The sequence below is a fragment of the Octopus bimaculoides genome, chromosome 10, assembly GCF_046866305.1.
Source record: "Octopus bimaculoides isolate indiv1 chromosome 10, ASM4686630v1, whole genome shotgun sequence".
NCBI classification, from domain to species: Eukaryota; Metazoa; Mollusca; class Cephalopoda; order Octopoda; family Octopodidae; genus Octopus; species Octopus bimaculoides.
The window spans coordinates 85,757,906-85,781,627 of record NC_142937.1 but is presented as its reverse complement, the minus strand read 5'-3'; the positions used below and the strand labels follow the sequence as shown (position 1 = coordinate 85,781,627).

Below are 23,722 nucleotides of genomic sequence, written 5' to 3'. Positions count from 1 at the left end.
TGTTTGTGTGTGACTATGTTTATGTCTCTGTAACTTAGTGGTTTGGCAAAAGAGTCTGATAGGATAAGTACTAGACTTACAAAGAATAAGTCCTGGAGTTGATTTCTTTGACTAAAACCCTTTAAAGTGGTGCTCCAGCATGGCCGCAGTCAAACGACTGAAACAAGTAAAAGAATGAAAGAATATATATTTTATAGTATACTGTTCAGTGAAGGTAAGATCAATAAAACAAAAAAGTACTCCGTCTGGTGAGAGATAACTATTGTCTAATGAATGTATTATATATTTTTATGAGCTTCTAATAATTTCATCCAATGAAAACGATAACAGACAGCATTTTATAACATGTCTGGTGCCTTCATGTAATCTTTAGGCTGTACTCACATGGCATATACGCACACACACACACATATGCACACATATATCATCATCATCGTTATCAACATTTAATGTTCGTTTTCCATGCTGGCATGGGTTGGACTGCTTGACTGGAGGCAGAGGCTGCACCAGGTTCCATAGTCTGTTTTTGGCTTGGTTTCTATGGCTGGATGCCCTTCCTAACACCAACACTCACTTCAGAGTGTACTGGGTGCTTTTTATGTGGCACCAGCACCCATATAGATAGGTAGATACACACACATATGTATGTATTTATTTATATATATATATATATATATATATATATATAATAATTTTCCAGAGGATGTAGCAACCGTTACCAATATAGCATAAGAACTTACCTTAGGGGATCATTAACTAGATTCCTTAAGGGTCGTTCTCACAGTTTATATTTATATTATAAGGTTTTTAACTTTTAAATTTTCATATTCAAAAGAGACATAGACTTCAAATTTGATATATCGATTTATTCACCACTCTATGTTACATAGAGTGGTGAATAAATCGATATATCAAATTTGAAGTCTCTGTCTCTTTTGAATATGAAAATTTAAAAGTTAAAAACCATATAATATATATATATATTTTTATATATATATATATATATTTTTATATATATATATATATATATATATATATATATATATATATATATATATATATATATATATATATATATATATATATATATATGTGGCTTGTGTGTTTTCTCGTCTCTGTTTTGTTTGCAATGTCCTGTACCCAGATATGCACCTATACATACAGGTGGATGTCGGTATGCACATACCTGTACGTATACATGCATATACTCATTTACTATTTGTTTATATATATATATATATATACACACAAACATATACACACACACATGTATACACACAAACAGAGAGAGTGAGAGAACAAAATTCTTGTTAACACTCCAAGCAGAAGTCATGTTTGTTTGGCAGCACTTGTCAGATCAGTAAATGTGACAATTATTTGATAAAGGGAAAACTATAAGAATGCTTAATGCTGAGTGTGAAAAACTTTATATATAACAATGTTATGAATGGATCAATTGACTGAATGGATTATAATAGATACCTCTTTACTTTCTCACTTTCAGACATACTGTCTCCCTCTCTCATTCCCTCCCACACAGTCTCTTTCTTTCTCTTTCTTCCTTGTGTATTCACACACATACCTACACTCACTCACTCACTCTCTCTCACTCACCCAACTCCTCTCCTTCTCTCTTTTATATATGCTCTCTTTTTGCTATCATATACCCCCCTCTCTCTCTTTTTCAGATACACCTTCTCTCCCTTTTATATCCTATTACTAACTCTCTATTTTCTCTTTCCCTCTCTCTTGCTCCATTCCATTCTCTCTCTCTCTCTCTCTCTATTTACCTCCCCCTCTCTCATAGATATGCACATACGTAATATTTTTCTGTCTCATACACATATACACTCACACTCCTGTTAAATTTGTGATCTTAAAAAACAAACCAAGCACTTGCATGACAGGTAGTATTAGTAGTAGCAGTAATTTTAGTAGTAGTAGTAGTAGTAGTAGTATTAGTGTCTCAAAAATCAGTCATAATATATAGCTATACAGGGTGATTATTGCTTGATCTTTTAGAAATAAAATCAAATTCTTCCTAAAATGATGCCCCACCATCTTTAGAAAAGGAAGAACATATTGTATAGTATAGTCCAGGATACACTCTACCTAAAATCATTTGATGGGATAGTCAGAATATCTTGGATTACATTATTTAATGTGTTTTTTTTTAATGGTAAACTGTGATTTGAGAAAGATCTGGTTGCTATTCTTGGTAGGTTCTGCAACTTCAAAGGGACTTCCTCATTGGTTCAGTGCTTTTTGGATGGGCTAGGGTAATGCAGATGGGTTTGATACTGCAATGCTCTGTTAATGTATTTTCACAGCCCTTTACAGTTCTGAGTTCACATTGCAGTGAGATCAACCTACACTGTCTTTCATCAAGAGTTATTAATCCAAGTACCAGTAATATATTGGTATCATTTCAACTAGATATATTTTCCCACCCTCAACATTATCATTATCATTATTATTATTATTATTATTATTATTGAGTGAGAGAGTAGCACATGCCATCAAAGTGACACTGGAGTATAAATATACAAAGCCCAATATACCCATCATGACTACCCGTCTGATAAGGGTACACCAGGTACATGCATCACAACCATATGTGCGCGACATGGTGATCTCATGTCTAGATAAACAGCACATGATCTTGCGGGTAAGGCCCAGTTAGAATTTTCTCAGGTTGAGTAGCCCATCCCGCTCAAAAGATCCCCAAATAAGGGTTGTTTAAGGATGTTGAACAAAGCACCCAAGTTTCCTGAGGTGAATTATTCAAACTCCAAAGAATTCCTCTCAATGTATGGCTGCGATGCTCCCCAACTATTTCTGCTCGTGATCAGAGATGCGCATATTGTCACCCACTGAGGGACATGCTCAACTGGTTAAGGTCAAGCAACTGACAAGCAAATCTGTGGTTTTGAGCAGAAGATTTGCTGTAGCCCATCTTTTACACCAAAACAAAACATGTACATGATAACACTTCCAATCAGAAGCCATGAGAGCCAGTGCCTGGTATTGCATTAGGGAATTTTTTTATTATTATTATTATCATTAAGGTGGTAAGCTGGCAGAATTGTTAGCATGCTGGGTGAAATGCTTAGCGGTATTTTGTCTATTACTATGTTCTGAGTTCAAATCCCGCCGGTGTTAACTTTGCCTCTCATCCTTTCGGGTTCGATAAATTAAGTACCAGTGAAAATACTAGGGTTGATATAATCGACTAGTCCCATCCTCCAAAATTTCAGGCCTTGTGCCTATAGTAAAAAAGGAAGGAATTTCAACCATGTTTCGTGGTCTGCCACCACAACAGCTCCTTTATAGGATCCAGTTAGCTGAAGACATCATCAGGAGGAACCACGTCCGGTTTCGGCCCCTACTCCTCTACCGTTTTGACGTGGCGGGGCCCCTCCTTTCGGAGGTGTCTTCAGCTCTGATGTTGGGTGCATGTCTTCTTTCTTCTATTCCCTGGCCTCTTCGATGCAGCATCAACGAGTGTCAGCGTCCGACTGATCGTCGTGTCAAGTTCCCCTTTTTATATCTTATTATTATTATTATTATTATTATTATTATTATTATTATTATTATTATTATTATTGTTATTATTTGCTTTATGGAAACAGACTCGGTATTCTGAATTATTAGAGCATGTGCATAAATGTATGTATAGTATACATATATGTGTCTGTATATATATATATTTAATGTATATATATGTATGTATGCGTTCGTGTGTGTGTGTTCGTGTGTGTGTGTGTGCTGTATATAATTAGAGATTTGACGACTGAATGTCTTCTTGATTATTAACAAACTGCCCTTAGTTAAGGAAATATGTAATTATTCCATTTGAGATTCTTAATAGTATCTCGCCAAAATATGTTCTTTCTTGCTTTTATTTATATATTCAATTATTTGTTTCTATTTATCCCTGTCTAGGTGGTTTTGTCATGTTGATGATGATACATATGTGAATGTACCAAAGCTGGTTACTCTCCTTCAAAAATATAATCATACTCAAGACTGGTATCTTGGAAAACTTAGCCTTAAGCATCCGTTGCAAATTATGGACATAAACCAACCAGGAGTAAGTTCACTAGTTTCCTTTCATATATATGTTTAAAAGTATCATATTTACTTGTGCATAAGTTGCACTATATTTATACTTGATTTTAACTGATAAATCTGGGGTGCGATTTCTACATGGGGCAAAGCTAAAAACTATGAAGGGAAAAAAATTTGTGCTATGACTTCACACTAAACTATACCAAACCAATGTACTGTTTTATAGAGTCACTTAGTGATTCTTCTGTCTCTATTTCATTATGAATGGTAAAATCTGTACTGAGCTGATGAGGGCGTAATAAAACCAAAACATGTCTAGATTTGTCTCTTATACAACAATATTTGACTCTGAATAATATTTTATCCTTGCTGTATAATTATTTTAATGTTTATTCCATTAAATATTGAAACTAACTTAAGTATTGTTATATGCAGATGGCATCCCAAAAAAATTAAGCTCACATTTATTTTTAAAATATACTAATTTTTCATGCCTACCTGTGTACTTAGTAGCACATCTATTTACTGATTCTCTCATCACCACTTCAGCATGTATGCTGAAGCCTATGTTTCACTGATGAGGTCTAGTAAGGCGGAAACATGTCAAGTTGTCTCCCATACTTGTTGATATAAATGATATAGGTAAAATAATATTATACATTGATTAATGTCGTTTCTTCTTCATTTAATAATAGTCTTTTTTTTTATGTTTCATGCAACAGTTATAATAATCTTCACTTAACTGTCTGTCTTATCTTTCATCACCATATATTTTAGTTAAACGTTTAATGTTCCACACATTAGATATGTTAACACTAACTTAACTATCACTTTATATGTCAATCTATCTATTTTTCTTCGTGCTAGTGGCCCGTAAATAGCACCATTTGAGCGAGGTCGTTACCAGCATCACCTTCTAGCACTTGTGCTGGTGGCACATTAGAAAATCATTTGAGCGAGGTCATTCCAGTGCCGCTGGACTGGCTCCCGTGCAGGTGGCACATAAAAAACACTATTTTGAGCATGGCTGTTGCCCCACTACACTCTCGGAGTGGCTGGTGTTAGGAAGGGCATCCAGCTGTAGAAACTCTGCCAGATCAGATTGGAGCCTGGTGCAGCCATCTGGTTCACCAGTCCTCAGTCAAATCGTCCAACCTATGCTAGCATGGAAAGCAGACGTTAAACGATGATGATGATGATGATGATATACTTAGTTATTTAATGTCCCTTGTTTTAAATATGTTAACACTAACTTAGCTGTCTATCCACTATATATTTGTCTCTAATTAACTATGCACTAGCATATCTAGTGCAGAACTATTACTGTCTGTCAGTCAATCTATTTACTTTCACCACTTATATATATATATATATATATATATATATATTAATTATTTGATACTCTCTACCCATTAAATACACTTAACCATTTTAAAACAGTCTTTAGTTATGTCCCTTCGTGCTATGCATTTAAATTCTGCCCAGTTCAACTTTTCTCTTCAGTTTTTGTTGAAATCAATGAACTGAGAATGTAATATATACTGAGGGTCATTTAACCAGCTGTAGCTTCTCTTATTACATATGGAAAGAGTGCATAAATAAAAATGATCATTGCTAGTCAAAGTCACAATCTCTTTAATCATCTGGCTGTTCTTAATCTCTGTCAAAGTCCTCAGTAATTTTTGTGACTCAGCTCATGGGAATGTCATATCTAGGACATTTGATTTCTTTTCGCTATGCTTAAGGTTAGAAAAGTAAAAAAAAAAAGTGACATTCACTGTATACTTGAATAGTTGTTATTCACAATACGTTTAGGTATATATAATTATCATATATATATATATATATATATATATATATATATATATATATATATATATATATATTATGTGTTAGGGAACATTTTGCTAAATCATAGTTTATATAAGAAAAATTTATTTATTTCTTGCATAATATCACAAGGGTATAGCTAATTAAACCTACTTTGATATTTGACTGGTAATATATTTATTGGCTCTTGTGGGATTTGAATAATAATGGTGGTAGTAGTAGTAGTAGTAGTGGTAATAATAATTTCTGTTTTAAGCAACATTTTGTAAGGAGTGGGTTACATCAATACCGTCGCCCCCCCCCCCCAGTATTTGACTGGTGCTTTATTTTATGAATCCTTAAAGGATAAAAATCAAAGTTGACCTTGGTGGAATTTGAAGTTAGAAAGTAAGGGCTCAGCATTTTTCCCAAGGCTCAAATGTTTCTGCTAACCACTAGAACAATAACTGTGCACACATAAACATACATATTCACACATACACACACAACAAGCTTCTTTCAACTTCCATCCACTAAATCTACTAGCAAGGCCTTGGTTGGCTCACTGATATATCAGAAGACAACCCACCAAGTACCATACAGTAGGATTTAACCAGAAACCACTTGTTTCAGAAGCAAACCTGTGGACTAAACATATATCACTGCATCTAAATTAAAGATGCTTCTTCATTGTACAAATATTTCTGATTACATATTTAATACATTAAGTATATAGCACTAACTTAACTATTGTCTTTCATGCAGATGATGCCCTTGAGATATTCATGTCATTGGCATATTTTCTTAAATATGTTAATTATTCTGTTTTTCTTAAGTCTTAAGTGCACCTACTTAGTGATCCTATCATATCTTATCATAAATACTTCATCAAATATATTTCACTGAGGAGGTCAGATAAAACTGAAGTTCTCTCATTTTTGCTATAATTATTAAAGTAATATTGCCATATTTAGTAGTGTATACGATGTACTTTTTACCAAAATATTGTGACAAAAAAAAAAATCAACTTGGATTTTATATCATGGAGAACTCATCCCAGCAAAAAACCAACTGTGTGGAGATCTGCTTGTTTCCACCATTATAAGGGAAAGGCATCTGCTCTTTGTAGGATATTGCTGGTGAGTTAAACAAGTGCTGGCAAGTGACCTACTACTCTGGATGCCAAAACTGTTTTTCAAAGTGGATTGCCTTCACTGCTATGAGGAATCCATTTTCCAAGTTTAGGCACATTTTTAAGCCATTACAAATGCCTGCAAATTGTTGAAGGACTTGAATTCAGCTTCAAAGCTGAATCTTCAGTTACAAACATTACTATTTCACCCAAGTTCTGACAAAAGCAGGTTGTCATTAAACTGAACAGGATAACCTGTTTGTGGAGTAACTTTTAAACTGAAACCACCCTCGACCTTTTAAACTATCTTCAATTAATTTTTTGAGTTAAGTAATCCTTCCCATAAACACTATGGATATTTCAGATTGCTTCCGTTGCATTATTGTCTTTCATCAACTCATAAAGTATTATCTGCCTTAAATGCTTTGTGGACTGGTCTGTCTTTAAGAGAGTCAAAGCAGTAACTGAACTGACTAATACATACTGTAATGACATAGACTACTTGACAAACACACAAGGTCATGGTAATATGTATCACTGCTACTTAAGTATTTTAAATTGACAAACACATCAATCCAACTTACAGATGTCAGATTTTGGACATTACTTATGGGATAAGCTGATGTGTTTATGTGTATATAAATACATTCTTGCAACCTCCACCCCCTTACACACTCTTAGTTCCTCTGTCCCCACACATGTACCTTGAGGGTCCATCCAGACATTTCATCACCATTATCTTTTATCTTTTCTACTCAATCATTCCCATCTTCTGAAACATGAGTAGTCTTGTAGTTTCTTTACAGCAAGAAACCTGTTCTGCTTTGGTCCCTTCTGTCACACTCATCTCTTAGCATAAAACCTCCCCTGTCATAGTTTTGTAGTCTTGCAAGTTGTATGTTGACCTCACTGGTGCCTGTGACATGAATAAAGCACCCGGTACATGCTGTAAAGTGGTTGACATTAGGAAGGGCATCCAGCTGTGGAAACCATGCTGAAGCAGACACTGAAACACAAAGCAGTTCTTGGACTCATCAAATCCTGTCAAACTGTCCAACCCATGCCACCATGGAACATGGACATTAAATGACGATGATGGTGATGTGCATTTTATGCAAATGTCCTACAGCTCGTCTTTTCCCTTCTCTCGCTGCAACTTTTACTTAACTCTGTCTCTAATGAGATGTCTAATGTCTGAACAACTTCCTTCTTTTGTTTGTCATTTTCATTCCTTTCTCTTATTTTTTTTTTTGCAGAAGAAAATTGAATTTTGGTTTGCAACTGGTGGTGCTGGATTCTGCATCAGCCGAAGTCTTGCTTTGAAAATGATGCCCCATGCTGGGTAAGTCTGTTCTCTTTGTTGTAATTATAACTTTTATTATGATGAGTATTCAGCCATCCTAGCTCCACTGTCACTGATGCTGCCATCATCATCATCATCATCATCATCATCATCATCATCAACACCATCATCATTGTTGTTGTCATCATCATTGTTGTTGTCATCATCATTGTTGTCGTCATCATTGTTGTCATCATTGTTGTCATTATCATCACCATCATCATCATCACCACCTGCATCATCAACAACAAAAGCTACAGTAATAACATTGTCAGTATTACCACCTGCAGCAACAACGACAATAACACACCACCACCGCCACAACAACAACAACAACAACAACAAGCCAACAAAGAACCCGTATATAAGTTGCTCAATGTTAGAAATAGCAGCCAAATTCCCACAAATTACATCATGTCTTCTTTAAAAAAAGAAAGGGCACATTTGATAATGTAGTCCTAGATCTACAAAAAGATTGAGGAATCACAGCTGGTGGGAATGTTGGCTACAAGATGAATCTGTATTGAACAGAATGGTAAAATCAGGTTATTTCCAAATGATGAATGCTGGCACAAAACTTCAATGATGCAATGTTGGTAGTAAAACTTTTTTCTTTTCCTCTCTCTATCACTTTCCTTTTGGTTCAATTCCTAATGATTCTGTCTTCCGCTGTCTTTGAAAAAATAAAAATACTACATAAAGCAGGTTATGTTAATTATAGCTCTTGTATAATGTTAATTAGACATTTAACTTTGATCTACTTGCCAATTTATTCATTAATGATGCTTAATTGTCTGGTGATTACTCCACTTTGTATACTACAAGTTTCTACCAACCATTTTTTTTTTTTGTTGGTCTTTTATTAAAATATTTTCTACTTCTGAGATATAACCATTTTAAGTGTATTTCTATCAATTTTTACTTTAGTGTTGCTATGAATATTTGTTCTTTATAAATGGCTGAAAGGTAAAAGTACCATAGTCATTAGTTTAGGGAAAAATGCATAACTACTGTAGTTAATGAGTTTACTTCATAATCATGTGCTTTGGGTTCAATTCTACAACATGGTACCTTGAGCAAGTGTGTTCTACATTGTTGTTTTTGTTGGCACTCCGTCGTGAAATTGGCCTGCTCGTGAAATTGACGTGCAAGTGGCTGAGCATTCCACAGACACGTGTACCCTTAACGTAGTTCTCAGGGATATTCAGCGTAACACAGTGTGACAAGGCTGACCCTTTGAATTACAGGCACAACAGAAACAGGAAGTAAGAGTGAGAGAAAGTTGGGGCGAAAGAGTACAACAAGGGTCGCCACCACCCTCTGCCGGTGCCTCGTGGAGCTTTAGGTGTTTTCGCTCAACAAACACTCACAACACCCGGTCTGGGAATCAAAACCGCGATCCTATGACCGCGAGTCCGCTGCCCTAACCACTGGGCCATTGCACCTCCACCGTTCTACATTAGTCCCAGGCCATTCCAAGCCTTATGAATGAAAATGGATCGACAGAAATTTATGCGTGAGTGTATATGCGTGTTGATTTATATTTGTTGACTCAGAGCAGTAGAAGCCTACAAGAGCGATTGTTCCCCTCTTGGGTAGATAGACTTAATTTGTTCCTCTGTTTAATAACACCACCAGGCCTTGGATATTTGCTAGATATACTGTTTTAGAAGTTCTGTGTGATGCTGTGGTCACTATTTACAGCCAGGTGGACTGAGTAAGCCAGGTTTTAACCATCTTGGTCACAGACATAGCACACCACTGGTAGCATGATGTCCAGTAAACTGCACATGTATAATATACATGTACCCGTGTGTGTGAATTTCTTATTTCTTTACTGCCCACAAGGGGCTAAACATAGAGGGGGCAAACAAGGGATTAAGTCGAATTCATCGACCCCAGTGCGTAACTGGTACTTAATTTATCGACCCCGAAAGGATGAAAGGCAAAGTCGACCTCGGCGGAATTTGAACTCAGAACGTAGCGGTAGATGAAATACCGCTAAGCATTTCACCCGGCGTGCTAAAGTTTCTACCAGCTCACTGCCGTGTGTGTGAATTTCTGTCTAGCAAATCCATTGACAAAGTTTTGGCCAGCCCAAGACTAGCAGCAGAAGAAACTTACCCTAGGTACTGTGCAATCGGACTGAACTGAACCTGAACCCATGTGGTTGGGAAGCAAACTGCTTAACCACACAGCCAGACTTGAACGTTAAATGTATGTGTGTGTACGTGTTTGCATATGCATATATATTTGCTTGTGTTTAGTATATATATGTATGTGTATTGCCCAAACTAAGTTGGCTGGGGTAACCAAGTTAACTCCACAGCTGCAGGCATATTGTTGACTGATAATAGACAGGCTGTCTTAAAAACAACTGTTTGAAGTATATGTCTTAATTGACGAGACCATGCAAGCATCAGTAAATGTTATGTAAAACATTCAGAAAAGAGAAAGAAATTTGGGTAGGTTGTCGGGTAGGGTATCAGGTAGCTTGCTTGACAGAATGTGTGAACTAAACCAAAGTTTGATTTCTTTCCAATTTCATTTATTTGACAGGTTAGTTTAGTTCTTTCTTTGGTTTATAAAAATTTTTGTTTTTGTTTTTGTTTTTGTTTGTTTTCTTTTTTATCCATTTAGTATCTCTTCTGGCTAAGATTTACCTGGTGCAGGTGTCTTTTAAATTGATGCCCGTACATTGTTTTGTGTAGTTTTTCATTCTTTTATTTATTTTTGGTATGTCTTTGAAGGCATTTAAGTATTTATACACCACACACACACACACACACACACACACACACACACATGCACTTTGTGTGCATGCATGTATGTATATAGATGTGTGTGAGTGTATATGTATATGCTGTGTGTTGTTTATGTGTGCAGGGTATATCATCATCATCATCATCATCACTTTACACCCAATTTCTATGGGATGAATTGTCATGATTTGAGTAAAATCTTATTTGGGATTACCACTCACTTAATCATTACACACACACACACACACACACACACACACACACACACACACACACACACACACACACACACACACACACACACACACACACACATATGGTGTACATTTTAGGTGCATGAGGTAAGCACCAGACACTGACCTAAGCTGATAGAAGCTTTCTGTGAAACAATATTGTTCATGCTGTACCATCTGTAAAGACAACAAAAATAATCTGGATCTAACGCACTGGTCCTGTGGGACGAAGTGTGCAATCAAGCCTTTAAATGGAAGTGTGCCAAGTATGAGAGCCTTTGCAGGATTGCAGAGAGAAGGGATGCAAGCTATTTCAAACTAATATGCTTCTTCTTCTCATTTACCTGGTACATATAATTGCTAGTAGTTTCACTTCTAGAGTCCCTCTTAGTGTGAGGCGTTATTGTATAATAATGCCCTTATATAAATTAAATTATATATATAATAAAGAATATATATTTTAGGAGTGCAAAGTAAGCACAAGACACTGACCAAGTTGGTAAAATTTTCTATAAAATAATTTTGTTTGTGCAGTGTTTTCTCATGAATTATTTTCAGATCTAATAATTTAGACTCAGAAAAGAAAATTAAATCAAGCTGTAGTCATATAATGTATAGGAATAACCTGAACTTTGTATGTTTATATTTGAGCTAAGAGTTGTAGCTTCAGCACAAATACACACCTTGTGACAACAATTACCATAGTACTGCTATATTGCTGTATGCATGACTGTGTATGTGGATACAGCATGTCTGGAGGGTTAAGATCATCTCGCAATTGCATGGTCCAAGGTTCTATCCTCACGTGGCATCATGGACCTCTGACTGATCCACTCTTTTTTGGGTGAAACTGAGTAGACAAAAACTGTGTGGAAGCCTGCTGGATAGGATTATAAATGTGATTCAAAGGTTCAGCCTTATCACACTGTGTCATTCTGATTCTGCCTGAGAATTTCAAGTCCATGGAATACTCAGTCACTTAGCAGGTAATTCAGATGATCAGACAACTGAATACTCATACTTGCCAAAATTGATAGCAATCCATTTCCTTTACTCTGTGTGTGTGTGTGTGTGTGTGTGTGTGTGTGTGTGTGTGTGTGTGTGGTCACTGCCTCAGAATTACTGGTCTCGTGCCAAAATTTGAAACCATTGCTGCTGTCATCGTCTTCATCATCATCATAGTTATTTCTTGTCATCATTGTCATCATAGTCGTCATCATGATTGTTGTTGTTGTCATCATCATAACCTCCACCACCCTCTATTATTATAACTGTCGTACATTCATTATCTAATTTATGCTCTGTCTGGAATGTTAACTAAATAAGCTAGTTTCTGTGTCAGTGAATGTCTCTCTCCACACCAATGTACACAGTAGAGTGCTGACACAAGGTGTCAACTATCTCTTTAATTAAAGCATCTGTAGCTGTTAATAAGATATGTATATACGTATAGGTTGAGCTACAAGTTTATTTGATTTCCAGCATGTACCTATCTCTTCTTATCTTCCAAGTTATTCTGTGAACACGTGCGCGCGCACACACACACACACACACACACACACACACACACACACACACACACACACACACACACCTTTTTACTACTACTACCTCCACCACCAGCACCACCATTGTGTGTGTGTGTGTGTGTGTGTGTGTAAACTTGTGCCACATAGTACCGTACTGGATTACGTCAGTTAGGCAATTCTGAAATGCATAATGTCACACAAAATTCTGTTTACATTCATTTCGAAGACATTGAAAAACTCATTAATGTATGAGAAAAAAACCTTTGTCCTTTCTTTTATTATTTGTTTCTGTTTGTAATATAATCGTTACAAGAGTTAATTCATGAATGGTCTAAATTATTTCTTGGCAAATACTATTCTTATATTCTGTCTCAAAATGCTGGGCCTTATGAAGGAGAATACATAGGATCGAGATATGTGGTGCATTGCTGTACTCAAGAAGACCTACCCACCACAACAGAACTGAGATCCTAAAACCAAGGTGCCACATAAAAAAGCATTGGTTTGGGTGTTGGTACCTTGTAAAAAGCACCCAGTACACTCTGTAAAGTGGTTGGTGTTAGGAAGAGCATCCAGCCAAAACAGACTACAAAACCCGGTGTGACCTTTTGGCCATGGCAGTTTCCATCAAGCCATCTAACCCATGCCAGCATGGAAAACAGATGTTAAACGTTGATAATGATGATGTTGATTATTCATCCTTGGACTGTAACCATATGAGGTGTTGCCTTCAAGGATACAGTCAATTATATTGGTCCCCCAGTACTTGTAGTCTGATGATTACTTTTCTTGAACTCAAAAGGATGAAAGGGCAAAGGTGACTTTGGTAGGGATTTGAAATCAGAATGTAAGGAACATAACCTAGTACCACAAGGTATTTTGGCCAGTACTCTACCCATTCTTCCCTTCACTGTTTGTAATAACTGAAGTACTTTACTAATTTATGAAGCTATAATATTCTAAACGAGCTTCTCCCATATTCATTGTAAACTGATACGAAGTGTTTAAAATGGTTGTTGATGGAGTATAACTAAATCTCATAATTAAACCCCTAAATACTAACAGAAATAAACAAGACAGCTGATTAAAGGATAATTTTTTTTAATTACAAATTTAGTCAAAGTATTCAAGGTTTATTTATTACATGGAACATTGAAAAAAGCTAATTAGAAATTAACAAGCAATGACATAAAAAAATAACTCCATTTTAGTCAATGACTCTTGTTATTTTCATTGTTTTTATACACCTAATGTCCTTGAATTATTTCATTTCTAAACAATTCTATTTCCTTTGAATTGCCACATTTCATCATCATCATCACCATCATCATTGTCATCATTTTAATGTTCATTTCCCATACTTGCATGGGACGGACAGAATTTGTTGACGTGGATTTTCTACAACCAGATGCTCTTCCTGTTGCTAACCTTCACCTGTTTCCAAATAAAGTAATATTTCCTCATGACCAGACAACTATCATGCAAAAACAAATCAAGGCAAGGAGACAGTAACACAGACACGACAGGCTTCTTTCAGTTTTGTTTACCAGATCCATTCACCAGGCTTTGATCGACCTGGAGCTTTAGAAGAAACTTGCTCAGGGTACCATGCTGTAGAACTGAACCCAGAACCAAGTAACTGGAAGCAAGCTTCTTACCACACAGCCATGCCAGTGCCTAAGTTGTTATTATTTCCTGTGCTAACAAATCTCATGCATTTAATGATTTTTGTTGATTCTTACTGTTTGTTTACCCCCAAACAAACCTAGGACCAAAGGCACTCCAACCATAACCAAGCTGCCTTATTTATTTATTTATTTATTTATTTCCCAGATGTAGTGTATCTTGGACAGTGCTGGCAATGGCCAATATTTTTTCTTTAGCCCAGTGTATCCGAATTTTACTTCCTTTAATAACCATTTTATTGGAATGTCACTTCCATGTATATATGTTTTAGTTTTGGGTAAGTGCTTAGAGATAAGATTTTCATAACATCTTTCAGGGAGATTTTTTTTTTTAATGTCCATCATGTGTCACTTAAAATCCCCATAGCATGTCACATGTATCATATGTTCACCCTCAATAATCTAGGACTACATTGTCCAATGTTTTATTTTAAAGGTGGCTGAGCATAAGTTGAGGTGATTTATTTCTTGTAGATTAAAAGGCTCACACTTTGGCTGATGATTCTATTGACAGTGGTGATGTGATGATGGTGGTGGTGATGGTGATATTGTTGGTGTTGGTATGATTATATTGGTGTTAATAGTTTATGCAAATCACTTCTATACTAATTTGTTCAATAACGTTTAACATTTGTATATTTTAGTGGAGGTCGCTTAATGGCTGTTGGGGAAGAAATACGCCTGCCAGATGACTGTACAGTTGGATATATCATAGGTAAGTCTGTACCTGTATTTATTGATCCTAGTTACATAAATAATTGATCCTAGTTACATAAATAAATTTGTCATAGGTAAGCTAATATCTATCGACCATAGAGGAACGAAAGGAGCTGAGAGGACAGAAAAACCAAATTACTTAATTTTTGTTTTGTATGTTTTGGTAGTGAGGCAGAAAGAGGGGGCAGAGCCCATGAATGATCTCTATGAGTTCTCTGTGACTTGAAAGATTGGTGTGTTTAGTTTGGATATTTGTAACTCAATGTCTGTCTAAAAGAAATTTGAAAATTTCAGAGGATTTGATATTCTGGGAAGGAAGGATTGCATATAATTAGTACAAGGACCTGGAGAGAAAACAGTGCTGTAGAGAGTGATGAGAATGCAGATGGGAAAGCAGAGGTGGAGGTGGCATGCAACCAGGTAATTCCTAGAAGCAAAGGCCATTGTAATATTGGTATAATTAGACAGGTTGGAGAAACAACATATTTATAGAGCTCAGCAGGATTTGAACTCAGAGCATAGAGGGTCGAAACTAAATACCAAACATTTTATCTGATGCTCTGATGATTCTGCTAATCTGCTGCCCTTCAACTTTCATCCAATTAACTATGGAAAATTTAGTACAGCATTAGACTAAACAGATTACCTTAATGCTGTAGTATTTACTTTTGTTACACTAAATCCTGAGTTCAAATTCTGACTTTACCTTTCATCTCTTTAGGGGTTCTGTAAATAAAATAGTCTTTAAAAATAGACCCACGTTAACCCTTTAGCATTTAAACCAGCCATATCTGGCCAAAACATTCTACCTGTTCTAAATTAAACTGACCAGATCCAAGCTTCCACACCTACCTACCTACCTACCCTCCAATGTAATTCTTTCACATCATTGCAATATTGAAGCTATGGCATTATATCTGATAACGTCAAAACAACGTGAAGAAATAAGCAATACATTTGACAAAGAAATCTGAACGCTAAAGGGTTAAATATTATTCCTATTTCTTCTTCAGGACATCTTTTGAAGAAACCCCTCACAGAAGTGGAAGACTTCCATTCACACCTTGAGGCACTTTGGTTACTACGACCTAACCAACTGGAAAAACATGTAAGTCGACTTATATTCCTGCTGTTTGTATTCTTGCTGTGTTACCGCTGTGACTATGTGGCTGTTACTACAGTGACTGACTGTGTTACTACTGTGACTATGAAACCGTCTGTGTGTTAATGCTGTCAACATGCATGATGTAAACTCTTTGTTTATTACATAGTTATTTTGAACTCATAGTTTAGTTACATAAGCGCTCTGCGTTCAAACCAAGTGTTTTTTTTTTTTTTACATTGTAGGTAACATTCAGTTATTCTTACTATGGAGAGAAAATGAATATTGTTAATGTTCCAGGATTTTCAGAAGATGAAGACCCAACTAGGTAAAGAACCTTTAATTTGTCTAATGTATCTAGTGATATATATTTATATATGTATGTGTTCAGAGTAGCATGGAAGAATGAAAGTACAATGACCATTCATGTGCATATTGTAATAACAGATCATATATGTATATGTGTGTGTGTGTGTGTGTGTGTGTGTGTGTTGCTGGACGTTTAATTCCTTTTTTTATTTCCATACGTACTAGTCTTTTTCTTCCCTATCTAATGGAAATATTTGCTACAGATCAGTGTGTCCAACTACCTGGCTACTGATGTGAAACTACAGTCTGACAATTACTACAAACACTATAAATAATATGCATTCCTCATAGTGTGTATTGAGTACTCTGGTGTTTTACACAAACAAAAGTGGCATTTAATATATATATGTGTGTTTGTGTTTAGGCTTTATTGCTATCACATCTGTTCCCATGCTTATGATAGTTTATTTCTTAGCACACTTGTTTAGCTTCAGGTCAGCTCTAATCTAGCAGGCCTTTCATGTGAGGCATTCTAGCTGTGACCTTCTCATCTTTTGGAAGAGGGAGTGTCTAAGATTGCATTATCTAATGTGTCTTTTTTTTTATATATTTTTAAAGTATGATGTATAATTCAATGGTAATTTGGCTCCTGCTTTTAACAGCAGCAACAAAGAATCTCAAGTTAGATCAGTTGTCATTACAGCTGGATGCTCTTCCTACTGTGAACCATTCAGTTATGAAGCAGACGATAGAGTTTTTACTCATTCACCTTCTCCCACCTGAAAAATGCTAAAAATAAATTTGTATACATATATTCTTGTGTTGCTCTTATTAAAGTTTGATGAGTGGCAACAATGGTAGAGCACCACCATTCTAAAACAAAATACTTTTATATAGTTACTTACATTCTGAATTCCAATCTCACTGAGGTCAATTTTTAACCTTTCATCCTTTTGGAGTTGATAAAATAAAGTACCAGTTAAATTCTGGAGCTAGTTGAATCAAATAAGCTGTTTTCCCAAATATATGTGAACTTGTGCTGACTTTAGAGATTTCTTATTTAAACTATTTTTTAATTTTTACATCTTTGTATCTTTATTGGTTTTCTTTTCCAGATTATGGTCACTTCACTGCTATCTCTTCCCTTACTTGAAGAAATGCCGGAACATTAAACAAAGTGTAGCCAATTTCAAGACCTTTCATTGAAGGAACTTCTTCATGTTTGACGGTTAACTTACACTAAGCATTGATCTCATTACTGTTGTCTCACAACACAGTAGCAGAAACAAACACGGCCCTCCCAGCTTATGTTTAAAAATTGAAAATCAGTTCAGATCTATTGATTACGGACAAAATTTTTCAAATTCTCTCTTTGAATTTTTTTTTTTTTTTACAATTTTATTTCTTTTTCCTTTTTTTAAATATTTATTTTTCCTTCTTTGGTAATTTCATTTATTTCATTTTTTATTTTTATTTTTTGTTTTTCTTTTAATATTTTAATTCAGTGAGGAGGGACAGTGTCCATAAATGACCTATGCGTACTCTTCCTCCTCATCACTGGTGAGGTTGCCACGACATGGTTGATGTTCGTTCAGCTTTTATTGCTGCAGGTGGAAGGCCTGTCTGAGAAAATGTGGGTTGGGCAAAGAGAAAATCCCAGGGAGTTCTAATTTAGGGGACAGAAAAAAAAAACCATTTGGGTGGAAAATTATTTGGTACAGCATTTTCATGGCATGACACAATAGAGGTGGGGATCAAGATTTTGGTTGTGTTGCTGTGATGGACAAGTTGGTGCCAAACCACAGAATGTCTAATGGTTCATGTATGTAACAGACCTAAAAAGCTTTGGTTCCTGCTGACAGCCAGGAAGGGCTTGAGCATCACCATATTTCTCCTTCTCCTAAAAATACAGAGCTTTTGAATAGCCAAAAGAGGGGATTTAAAAGAAACTGAAAGTTTCAACAATTTAAAGCCCGCCACCCTCAAAAACACAATTTAGCCAAAAATCTTTATTTTTCATTTCATTTATTTACTTTTTATTTATTTTCATTTTTTTTTTATTGTTGATAAAAATCAAAAAATATTAATGTAAAATCAGTAATGTTGCAGATTGTTATATCTGTGTGTGTGTGTACACAGCTGTGTTTCAGTATGTGCATGTATATGAAAGTTATGAAACAAACTATTTTTGGTATATATTTGCGCATTTTGTGCCCTAGCAGGTGTGTGTGCGTGTGTGTGTGTGATTGTGCATGTATCATTCCCTCTCTCTCTCTCTCTCTCTCTCTCTCTCTCTCTCTATATATATATATATATATATATATATATATATATATATATATATATATATATTGAGAGAGAGAGAGAGAGATTGTTTGAAATTTTGAAATGTTACAGCCTACATATTATGTGTGTATGTGTGTTACATCAGTTTTTTTGGTGGTTTTTTTTTCCCTTTTTATAGAACTATAAACAGTGCAAAGGGGTACCCTAACATCCTAGACTTTCATTTTATATCAAATCACACTCAACTGATTGAAGAAACTTATGGCATATAAGTTGTCAGTATAGTGAGGTGTAATCCACACATCACTTCCCTAGATATATCATCTCTACTTTGCTTGGCATGCAGTGGTTTATCAACTGGGGTACTGTTTGGAAGTCTTGGTATGTTTTTATATCAGTAGGTTCTTGTAGTGGCCATTGTAGAGACAAAGAAGTTGAACTCAGTAGGAATTGATGATCCTTTACATTTATCATTGTTAGGGTTCAAGGTAGCCCTGTATTTAGGGGCTAATAAGCCAATAAAAATGTCTTACTTGGTTGTACAAACTAACAAGGAGGCTTGTCTTCCAAACATTAATATGAGGAAATGTCTGTGTGATCTCTTAGCCTGCTAGAATCAGTAGCTAAAGTTTTCCTAAACCATACTTTACTGTCCAGTCTACACGCTATACCAAGAAATGGATGGATTATGCCAGGAAAGGGACAGGATAGTCACAGCTTGACCTCTTGTTGATTAATGTAAAATTGACATAGAAATCAAAAAAGGAGGTGGGGAAGGTTAGTTATGTATGGACATATGCATGGCAGAGTGGTTAAGATGTTTTCTCTACAGTAATGAGGTCCCACTGGAGTCTTGGTTTAAACCCAATGTATGGCATCTTGAGCCTGTGTTTTTATACCACAACTTCAGGTCAACTCATACCTTTTGAATGAATTTATATAGAAGATTTCATTGACGTCAGTATCACAAACATTAGATAATAGATATCATAAAAGATTATCAAACATGATAAGCACTAATTTGAGCCAGTAAAGAACAGCAAGCCTACCTGGATGGATCATATGTCAGTCACTTGCTCCATGACCACCTTGTATTACATTACAGGGCAACCTGTCATTCTCTCTTCCTGAATTAGATACTATAAATGTTGTTTTATACTGTTCTAATTTATTTACTTATAGACTTAAGCATGGCAGAGTGGTTAAGATGTTTTCTCTATAATAATGTGGTCCCATTGGAGTCCTGGTTTAAACCCAATGTATGGCATCTTGAGCCAGTGTTTCTATACCATAGCTTCAAGTCAACCCATACCTTTTGAGTGAATTTATATAGAGGGAAACTGCACTTGTAAATCAAAAGTCCAGCTTTGTGGCATACTGTGTCACACTGATTCAAAATGATAATTACGTTAAGGGTTCATGTGTTTGGGAAATATTTTAACCACTTAGAGATTAATTTAATGAATTGGAAGTTCAACTGGTTGAACAGCAGAATGCTCATCATCAAAATCAACAGAGACTCCATTCTTTTATTTCAACAGTATCTCATCTACTTCAGAGATATTCTTTTCTATTCAACTTATAGTTAGATCCATGAATATGAAAATGAATCAGATCATCAGCTGTCCTATTGTTTTTTTTTCCTGTTTTGAATTGGTACTTATAATCTCTAATATCAAAAGGACAGTGTTCTTTAGGATGGTGTGATGATAATGTTAGTAGTGGTGGCAGTGGTTTGGAGCAGGACTATAGATGTCTGGCTCTTTGTAATAGCAAGTATTGTGTGATTGCTGTATTGTGTTGGAGTATGCTGCTGCAACAAAGTGTGCCACTTGTGTGTCCTAAAAATAATTTATTTTGGTTATTTTTATTTCATTGTGTTAATAGTCTTTGGATGGCCAGTGATGACGCAAAATGGTATGATATAACCTTTGTAGATTATTGCACAAAGAGATTGGGAGTCCAGGCAGGCTGTTATATGATCCCTCATGGATCGTACTCTCTCTCCCTCTACCTTTTGGAAGAAGGAGCTGTACTCATAGCCTTCAGGGGCCATTTGAGACCAGTGAGATTGATGTTGCTAACATTTTGCTTGAACTGTTGCAAGTTTGCAAGTTAATGGCTGCTGGAAAAATGTGCAGGGAGGGAATTTCTGAGGACCAACATTCTGGTGAGGAAGGACTAGACATAATGATTAATGTAGGGACACGAGGAAGTGGACACAATATGGAGAATGAAAAGAGGAGAGATGATTAAATTAAAAGTACCTGAGTGGAAGTGAATTGAGACTGCCGAGAAAGCAGATGCTATTGTAATTATAGGGATAGAAAAGTCGGAGGGAGAAGATATCTGTGGGTCAGAGGTTGGAGTGCATTGGTTTGTGACTTCATGACAATCAATTAATGGCCATTCTTTGGCTGCAGTCTAACATGTCTGTAGTAGCTGTACTGTGTTAGATAAAAGAGCAGCAATACATAAAAACTTATGTTGTTCTTTTATTTCTCCAATATAGGATGGTTGTAATTTCTCTCTCTCTTGTTCTTCCTCTCTCTCTCTCTCTCTCTCTCTTTCTCCCTCTGTCACTTCTTGTTTCTGCATAGTGTTCAGCCACCAAATTCCAATTGTGAGATATGTCAATCCAAGGCTACAGTAATAAAAAAACCTGCCCAAGATGCTGAGCAAATACTTTAGTTTTTTCAGTGACTTTTCAAAGTAATGAAGAATTTTAAAGGGCATACAAAAAACTACATGTAACTTTATTTATTGGTTATTTGGAACACAAACAAGAGGCAAATGTTTAACCTACTAAAACTCCTATATTACTATGGTAACGTTAATGGAATTTAGACTAAGATTTTAATTTAAATATGAAGACACAAAAGTGTTGAAATACTGGATGAATGCCACTGCTTACTTTTAATCTAATTTTCTTTTGTTTAAAGATTTTAACCAACAAGTAAGGTATGGCACAATTGCTTATTGTTGAACACAAAATAACTGGTAGTTCATGAGTTTATATCTGCTGGGAGTATGTTTGTTGTTTCTAGTAATCCTAATTGCTCAACCTGCATCATTCTACATGTAAAGGGTTGATTTTAACAGTTTTTTTTCTTTTTTTTTATTATTATTATTCATACACAAACACATGTGTTTAAAAATAAAAATTAAGTCTTGGATTTTGCTGTAAAAAAATTTTTTTGACATTTGTTTTTATGGCCTTGTGCTAATGGATTAATAATAGCTGTGAAGGGATTAATTACGATGATCAATTTATCAATCATAGTAATGAAAGAATTATAACGAACAGTTAAGAGTAGCAAAAGGCTAAGGTTCTTTCTTTTCTTTTTTTTTGTGTTTTTATGGGGGTTTTTTTAATAACACATTACTGGAAAATATTTGATGCAGTATTTTTTTAAAAATCAATCCTGATCTATAAAAAAAAGCAAACAAAATCTCCATTTTGTTTGATCATTCTTCATTTACTTTTCCCAGTTGTCTATGTGTCACCCTTACAAAAAAGAAAAACAAAAGTATTATTTTTAGCACTGCCAGGGTTAGTGGATCGGCACGTTTGTTAGAGCAGTAGTCTAAATTTATGCCTTGTATTTAGTTACATCCTTTTATGTTCTGAGTTCAAATTCCACCTGGGTCGGTTTTGCCTTTCATTTTTACAGAAGTTGATAAAGAAGTATCTGAAAGTCAATTTATTTGACATCCCCACTCTGACAAAATTCATGGCACTGTTCTTTTATGTCGGAAATCATCATCATTTCAGCATCATTTCACCGTCATCATCATCATCATTTCCCTGAATGTTCTAAACTTTCATAAGTTAGTGGGTGGAGATTCAACAATGTTAAATCTTAATTCTTCGTATTGTGTGCTTGGCTCCACCTTCATTTCCTTGCCATAGAAACTCATTACAGTGAATGCTTACCCTTTTACATCATCATGTGTAGTGTTCAGTATGTGTGTATATATTTATTACATGTGTGTGTGTGTGTGTGTGTGTATATGTAAATGTTTGTGCATGTATATGCACATGTTTCTGTGCCTGTGTATGTGTGTAGATGTATATGCTAATATGTATGAATATACATGTAAATGTGTATGTGTGTGTGTAATCAATGCTTAATTAACAGAATTTTACACTTATTTTTAAAACCATATAAAACGAGAAACAAACAAAACTAACAAGCAAGACACCTAAAGCTAAACATTAGAAATGGCATTTATTTAAAAGTTTAGTGTTTTTATTTATTGCTAATAATTATATGGCTTGTTAATCTTGACATTAAAACATTGTGTTTCTATGTTTGTATGTCCCTGAATTTATTTGTGTGTGTGTGTGTGTGTGTGTGTGTGTGTGTGCTTCTGTATGTGTGTTTATTGTATAACACTGTATTTATTTATTTGTATGTATGTGTATGTTCATTTTTCTCTCTTACACACACACATGCAAGACTATCCTCAAGGCTATCAGACAGATTTAATTGTTAAAAGTAGTTTCTAGTCATGGCACTTTTCCTGGTGCTGACACCAATTCCATCTGTTTTACAACTGTTGTAGCACTGGTAAGGCAAGGAGCTATAATCATTTTTATAATTACACACATATTTTATGAGTCTATATTCATTATAACTTAATAAATAACATGATAATCACAGTCCATTTGTTATAAACTTAATGATGTCATTGGAAATAACTGGCCAAGCAGGCAGACATCATAACTTAGTCACAGTAAT

General features: G+C 35.4%; 1 protein-coding gene across 1 annotated transcript in view; it reads left to right on the top strand.

Annotated features, from left to right (window-relative positions):
* The window catches only part of LOC106871323 (beta-1,3-N-acetylglucosaminyltransferase radical fringe), an 87,032-nt gene extending 68,335 nt beyond the window's left edge, over window positions 1–18,697 (top strand). The window contains exons 5-10 of the mRNA XM_089358922.1: window positions 3,946–4,093; window positions 8,269–8,354; window positions 15,208–15,278; window positions 16,294–16,388; window positions 16,628–16,710; window positions 17,807–18,697. Of these exons, the coding sequence (XP_089215048.1) occupies window positions 3,946–4,093; window positions 8,269–8,354; window positions 15,208–15,278; window positions 16,294–16,388; window positions 16,628–16,710; window positions 17,807–17,897 (574 nt within the window). The 3' untranslated portion in view covers window positions 17,898–18,697. The remainder of the gene's footprint in view (window positions 1–3,945; window positions 4,094–8,268; window positions 8,355–15,207; window positions 15,279–16,293; window positions 16,389–16,627; window positions 16,711–17,806) is intronic.
* Window positions 18,698–23,722: the final 5,025 nt, after the last annotated feature.